We start from the raw sequence: 6,558 nt of genomic DNA, 5'->3' as shown, positions 1-6,558 counted from the left end.
TTTTAGCTAGGAATTGGAAAGGTAAAGGAGGAGGGATGAAATTCAGTTAGATAAAATTTGCTGTTGCTTATCGGCTTTGCTTAAAGTGTCTGGTGAAGGGAGAGGCAATTTGGAACGCATCGAAGTTCTCTCCCTCTCCCCATTTCCCAGCAGTGAGCAAGGACAGACTCGGGGTGTGCTTGGTGTAAGCGGAACACTAGCGGCCCAGGCCAGGGGCCACCCCTTCAAGGAGAAAGCCAGGCACTGGAAGTAGTCTCTGGCCGGCCGGCTCCTGCCTGCTCGAAGTTCTGCAGAGCCTCACAGACCAGGGCCAAAGGGGCGAAGGGCGCTACGGACCCCCGGCGAATCCAAACCCCCGGGCCTGCCCCTTTGTCCTCCTCTTCCAACAGCACCATCGCCTGCTTCCGGCGTCGGCTTTGGCCCAGAAGTCCGGGGAGCCAGCCAGGCAAGATCCTCGAGCTCTGCACAAAGTTCCTTCGGTTCTTAGCCTCCACGATGGCCGTTGGGGCTAGCTGCAAGCTTCCCTCTAAGGGAAGGGCCAAGGCCAGCCAGGTCCCTACACTCAACCTGTCTCTGCCCGTGGCTGGAGAATAACGACAGGCCAACAAGAAGGGAAATGCCCAGAAGGCTTGAGCCAAAAGGGACGGGAATCCCCTCAGGAAGTGACAGGAAAGCAACCCTTTAGGACAGACAGAAACAACCTTTTCCACATAAAGGCTCCCATGCGACTAAAATGCGGATCAACGTGTTCTCTCCTGAAAAGAGTAGTCAAACGCGAGTTTTCGTTTCAATGAATGAAAAAATCTGGACGGTACCGTCCCGAACGAAATCGTGTCAGAAACAGAACCACAGTTTGGAGCCTCACACAGGTGGGGAAACCAGAGCAGCTAGAAGGGCCCCTTGGTCTGTTCTCTCTGGGACAGGCGTACATCAGGGATACGAGAATGCGGCCAACTCTGGAAAAAGAGTCACACACAGAAACGAGGTTAAAGAAAAACCGCCAATCTCGAGGGCCACCTGGGACGAAGAGGGGCCGAAGGGAGACAGGAAGGAAAGGGGAGAGACATGTTTTCCTGGCATTTTTTCCCTAGATAAAAAGTTGTTTCAAAAGGTCTTGGACCCTACTGCTTGGAGAATGCAGCTGGAATGGGAACGGACTTGTTCGAAGAAATGTCTTGTCTCCAGAAAGCCAGCGTGCTTGCTTGCGTAGCACACGTTTCTGGGACTTCCGGGTGCTTTATTTTACTGAGTAACCAATTAACATCATGAAAATCACAGGCCTCCTTTACTGCTGAGGAGGGCGATTCCTTCCTGAAGCTCCCAGGATAATTCTCTTACTGACCGTCCCTGAAAGAAAACTCTTAACTCTCTGAAGCAGAAAAGGGCCGGGGGGAGCGGGGAAGGGCAGAAAAAGCTGTACCATTCTTCACAAAGAAACGCCTAAACTTTTTCCCAAAGGAAACTTTTATCCGTGCCATGCATATTTTCCAACTCCTGAAGAAATTTCCCAGAGGCATTTCTGAGTAGGGCAGCATATCTGTTTTTGAAACCCGAGGGAACTAGAACTGAGTACCCAACAATAGATTCATGTAGCAAAACGCAGAACAGGAAAACGGAGAACCAAGTGTTAAGAGTGTAATAGGCCTAAGAAAACTGCAATGCACTCCATTTTTTTTTTTTTTTTTTGCAGGCAATCCATGTACAACAGAAGGCACTATTATCCATATATAAATCCACCAATTATACATGGCAAAAACCTGAGAAGTGCAATTCGATTCAGTCTAACCCACCTTAGTCGATCATCCTTTGGAGTATACGGTTTGTTTTTTAAGTCCAACATTTTTCTTTCCTAAAATTTCATACATTACTGTGGCTGTATAAAATGCAAGGAGCAGGGGAAGGAGCTCAAAGTGCCGCTTACGGAAAGCGGCAGAGCAGCCCACTAAAAAAGGAAAATTCCCCTCGTCTCTTCCCCTTCTTCCTCCAAAGTCAATAACCACTGCGAAATAACATGCAATGACGAAATTCCGTCGTTGGCATGGCTGTCTTCAGTTGCTGCTAGGTACAGCTCCAAAGCTAAATGCCGGCAGGATGCCCTTATTATCGAACGGGAAGCCTCCTTGTTGTTCGATCTTCTTTGTCTCTGGAGTTGACCAAAAAGAGAAGGTTGTGAGAATTGGAAGTAACCTCCGAATCTTCCCTCCTCTTTTTTTAAAGAATTCAAACTGAGCAGAACTCACGAGGATTTCCAATATTCTGGTGAATTCCACCTCTTTGGGGGAAAATTCTGTCTAAAAAAATATAGCTGTGAACTGTATAACCCTGGCAAAAATCATTCCTAAGGGATCGTGAGAACAAGGCAAAGTCCGTTTCAAAGCTCTTTTCTGTCAGTTTTATGGTTTCTATTACTGGGGAAAAGAATACAAACAATGAGCAGCTATTGCTTCTGGGATTTCCAAAGTGCTTTCCTCAAGGGGTCTCTAAGACACAATTATTATTAATGTCTACAAGATGCTAAATTCTTATAAGAGCAAAGATTGCAATTACACTTTCCAATCCAGCACCACAGAGAACGTCTAGCACGTACTAGACGACCAGAAAACAGGCAACATTTTGAATAGGACACTTTCCAAAACTTTTTCATGAGAATTCAAAGGCCTCTCTTTTCACCGAATAACTTTATCCAAGGGGTATTTTATTTTATTTTAACATATTTTCCCAAGGTCACAGGATCCATGTTCTCTCTCTCCTCTTCTCCTTCCCCTCTCCCGGAGCTGATAAGCAATTCCCCTGGGTTATACATATATTATCACTTCACACCCATTTCCTTATTATTCAAACAGACATCTTTTAGAACCAAAACCCAAAAGGGTATTTTAAAGCAAAAAAAGGTTCCTAAATCTAAAGCTGAAAAGTTCCTCTTTTCCTTTATGCTCTATTCCTCCATCTTGCCCGTGGCCCTTTTCAGTTCTAAAGTGGTTCACTAAAAAACTCTATTTTAGAACTCTATTTTAGAACGGGTCTCTAAAAATCGCCATCTACACGAGTCAGTCCTGCAGCTCAAACATGGGCTCGCCAAGAAGACGACAACAACAAAAATCCAAGCCTAAGTATTCTCGCACGCTGAGCTCCGGCACTCCGAGCAGCCAGTGCTCTATCAACACATGCGCCATTCCTGCACCGCCTGGCTCCCTAGAGTCAAACTCGCGAACGCCCAGCTCGCTCCTACCCGCTTTACTCCCAGAGCATGAGGCACTCTTTCCGACTGTCTCATCCCAGCTTCCAAAAAGCGACCGACAACTCACCCGTGGCATTCCTCCGGTGCTCTGCCAGCGTGTAAATCTCCTGTAACGCCTTCTTCTGTTCCTCACTGAGCGACGCCGTCAACAAATGGTACCAGGCGGCGTCCCGTCGCTGCACATCTGTGGAATGGGGTTGGGGAAGGGGAGGCGGCCCGGAGAGAGAAGAGAGAGCGGGGTCACTGACAGCGGCTAGGTCATGGAGCACCAGATCAGCATGGTGAGAAAAGGAAGCTCGGGAAAGGAGTGGCGCCACCACCGGCGGGGGGAGCCTCGTCCTCCCTGGGCCGCCTCTCCAGGGCCATGTCCCTCAAGTGCTTCTCCAGATCTGCTCCCAGCTCCCACCCCAAACGTACATGAACAACGGGCACATTGCGAGTTCCATCCCAGCCTCATGTCTCCACATGCTTTTTCCCACTTAGGTGTTTGAAAATGGCCTCAGACTTGATTTTGTCTGTATTCAAATTCCTCCCCTTCTCAGTATGAGTGGCAGCCAATGACTTTTATTTTTGCTAAGGATGCCACCACTTTCTCCTATGGGCCCGGGGGTGTTTGGACACTTCCTTCTCCCTTGGATTCCACATCTGATGCCTAACAGACTCTTGTCCATTCCTCTTCGGGAGCATCTCTTATTCCTGTTTAGAGCTTGGTTACCTAAGACCAAGCATCTATTAAGTGCTTGCTACGGGCCAGGCACCCTGCGAAGAGCCAGGGATACGAGAAAAGCAAAAATACGGCCCCTAGGGACATCGAGGGGGTACATACAATGGATAGTGTCGGCCCGAGTCAGGAGGATCTGGGTTCCAATCTGGCCTCAGACCTTCCTAGCTGAGTGACCTCCTGCTCTTCTGCCACAGCATCCATTCTAAGACAGAAGGTGAGGGTGCAGAAACAACAGGGTCTCGCCTCAAGGCGCTCCGCCTCTCCCGGAGGTCACAGAAGATCTATGGGGGCCTGTGCAAGGCCCTCTGAAGGCCCCAGGGAACGGGAGGGCCAGCAACAAAAAGCTGGGATTCAGGCCATGTAGACAGGAGCCACGGACAAAAAGAGAGGGAAGGTCGAGAAGGACCAGGTGAGGAAGGTCTTTGAGTGCCAAAGAGAGCATTTGGTGAGAAAGCTGAATGGCAGTGACATGGTCAGACCAGAGATTTAGGAAAACCATTTTGCCAGCGGAGTGGAGACTCTGTGGCAACAAACACAAATTTTAATCCCCAGCCATTAAAGAAGGCCCCCATTTTTGCTAGGAACCTTTCTGGATCTACGATGATATTCAACTCTAGAAAGGAAGAGTTTTGAAAAACTAGCAGCTGTTAAAGAAGCTAGTGATCATTGAGAACTGGAGTTTTAGTCTGTCTGCAGTCTACGGTGGGGACCATTTAGCAGGAAACTCTAGCTTGAAACATTTTTTACTTTAAAATGAGCCTATCTATTGTTTCCCCAAGGATTCAAGACAGGAGGACATACTTAGGAGCGCCTGTGTAAAAAACTGATATTCATCCACACTGTCTTCAAGATCGAGGGGAGTGCTGAACCCTTCCAGAGCCGTCTCTTCCAAAACATCTTCATCCCAGTCATCGTCGTCTTCTTCCTCGTCTTCGTCTCCTCCGCCGTTGTTCTCGTGCATCGCTTGACTGGTTTCATTTGTGTCTTCCTCATCACTTGGAATTTCCTCTGTCAAAATTGGCCCCAAACAAATGCATAACACACTGGACATAACAACAACAGTGACTGTAATAATAACAAGCAAGATTCATATTTACAGAGTACCATAAGACTGGCAAAGCACTTTATAGGTTATCTCGTTTGAACCAAATAACAACTTCTGTCAATCAAACCCACTGTTCCATGGGGTTAGGCTTATAGCTAAAATAATAAAAACAATTTTCAAGGAATCAGAAGGAGAAGAGCTTTGTCTGGTTCATGAAAACTGTATACATTTGCTTAAAAAGAACTTTTCAGGGGCAGCTGGGTGGCTCAGTGGATTGAGAGCCAGGCCTGGAGACAAGAGGTCCTGGGTTCTAATCTGGCCTCAGACACTTTCTCGCTGGGTGACCCTGGGCAAGGCACTTCACCCCCTTGCTGAGACCTTTCTGTTCTTCTGCCTAGGAACCAATCCACAGTATGAATTCTAAGACGGAAGGTGAGGGTTTAAAAAAATAATAAAAATTTATTTAAAAAAAAAAAAGAGCTTTTCCCTCCTCCGCCAAGTTGTTTCCAACAATCCCTAAATCAGTCATCTCTCTAGTTCCCTTATCCTGGTCCCTGCAAAATTTCCTTTGGACAAGAAGAGAATCTTTAATGAACTTCATTTGTCTTTAAAGAAGCAGAAAATGTTTGTGATGTGCCCTGCGACAGCAGCCACCTCTCTGAACCGTGCTGGTCATTCCTGAGCTGCCTGGAAGCACTCACCCCAGGAGGCTATGGTGGCCACAAGGGTGGGGAAAGCCTTGAAATTCAAAGAAAAAAGCCACTAGCCGCCTCTGCATGGGGTGGCCAGTTAAAGCAGAACCGCACATTCCCCTGGCCTGGGCTGTTTCCAGGACAGGCTCTTCCTAGCAGTCAGGTCGGCACCGTGACTCACAGAGGAGCTTTTGGGGTGAAGGGTTTGGGGCTGCGCTCATACGATTCCTGAGTCTGTCCTGGCAGACAGATTCCCAAATATTTTATATTGTCGAGAGTGATTCTGAATGGAGTTTCTCTTTCTAACTCTTGTGGCTGAGTTTTGTTGCAAATATATAGAAATGCTGATGATTTAGGTGGGTTTGTTTTGTACCCTGCAACTATGCTAAAGCCGTTGATTATTTCCACCAGCTTTTTGTAGTTGATTTTCTAGGATTGTTTAAGTAGACCATCATATCATCTGCAAGGAGTGATAGCTTAGTCTCCTCATTGCCTACTTTAGTCCCTTCCATTTCTTTATCTTCTCTAATCGCTACCTCTAGCATTTCTAGTGCAATGTTAAATAGTAATGATTATGGGCACCCCTGCTTTGCCCCTGATCTTACTGGGAAGGCTTCTCATTTATCCCCCCTGCAGGTGTTACTCACTAATGGTTTTAGATAAATACTGCTTGTTATTTTAAGGAAAGGCCCTTTTATTCCTCTGCTCTCTAGTGTTTTCAACAGGAATGGGTGCTGTATTTTGTCAAAAGTTTTTTCTGCATCTATTGAGATGCACGTGATAGCTTTTGGTTTGATTACTGATATGGCCAATTATGTAGATGGTCTTCCTAATATTTCTGGTATAAATCCCACCTGGT

The 6,558-nt window shown here is 46.9% G+C and overlaps 1 protein-coding gene across 2 annotated transcripts in view; it reads right to left on the bottom strand.

Annotated features, from left to right (window-relative positions):
• Nucleotides 1–1,136: 1,136 nt before the first annotated feature.
• The window catches only part of IPO8 (importin 8), a 119,461-nt gene continuing 114,039 nt past the window's right edge, over nt 1,137–6,558 (bottom strand). Inside the window, exons 23-25 of one of the 2 annotated variants that reach the window (XM_044679349.1) lie at nt 4,764–4,970; nt 3,306–3,422; nt 1,137–2,143 (exon numbers count right to left, since the gene is read on the bottom strand). In XM_044679349.1, coding sequence (XP_044535284.1) covers nt 2,049–2,143; nt 3,306–3,422; nt 4,764–4,970 — 419 coding nt within the window. In that variant the 3' untranslated portion in view covers nt 1,137–2,048. The remainder of the gene's footprint in view (nt 2,144–3,305; nt 3,423–4,763; nt 4,971–6,558) is intronic. The other variant, XM_044679350.1, reaches the window with a different exon arrangement.

Source organism: Gracilinanus agilis, chromosome 5 (genome assembly GCF_016433145.1).
Source record: "Gracilinanus agilis isolate LMUSP501 chromosome 5, AgileGrace, whole genome shotgun sequence".
In the NCBI taxonomy this organism is placed as follows: domain Eukaryota; kingdom Metazoa; phylum Chordata; class Mammalia; order Didelphimorphia; family Didelphidae; genus Gracilinanus; species Gracilinanus agilis.
This window is presented reverse-complemented; position numbering and strand designations above follow the sequence as displayed.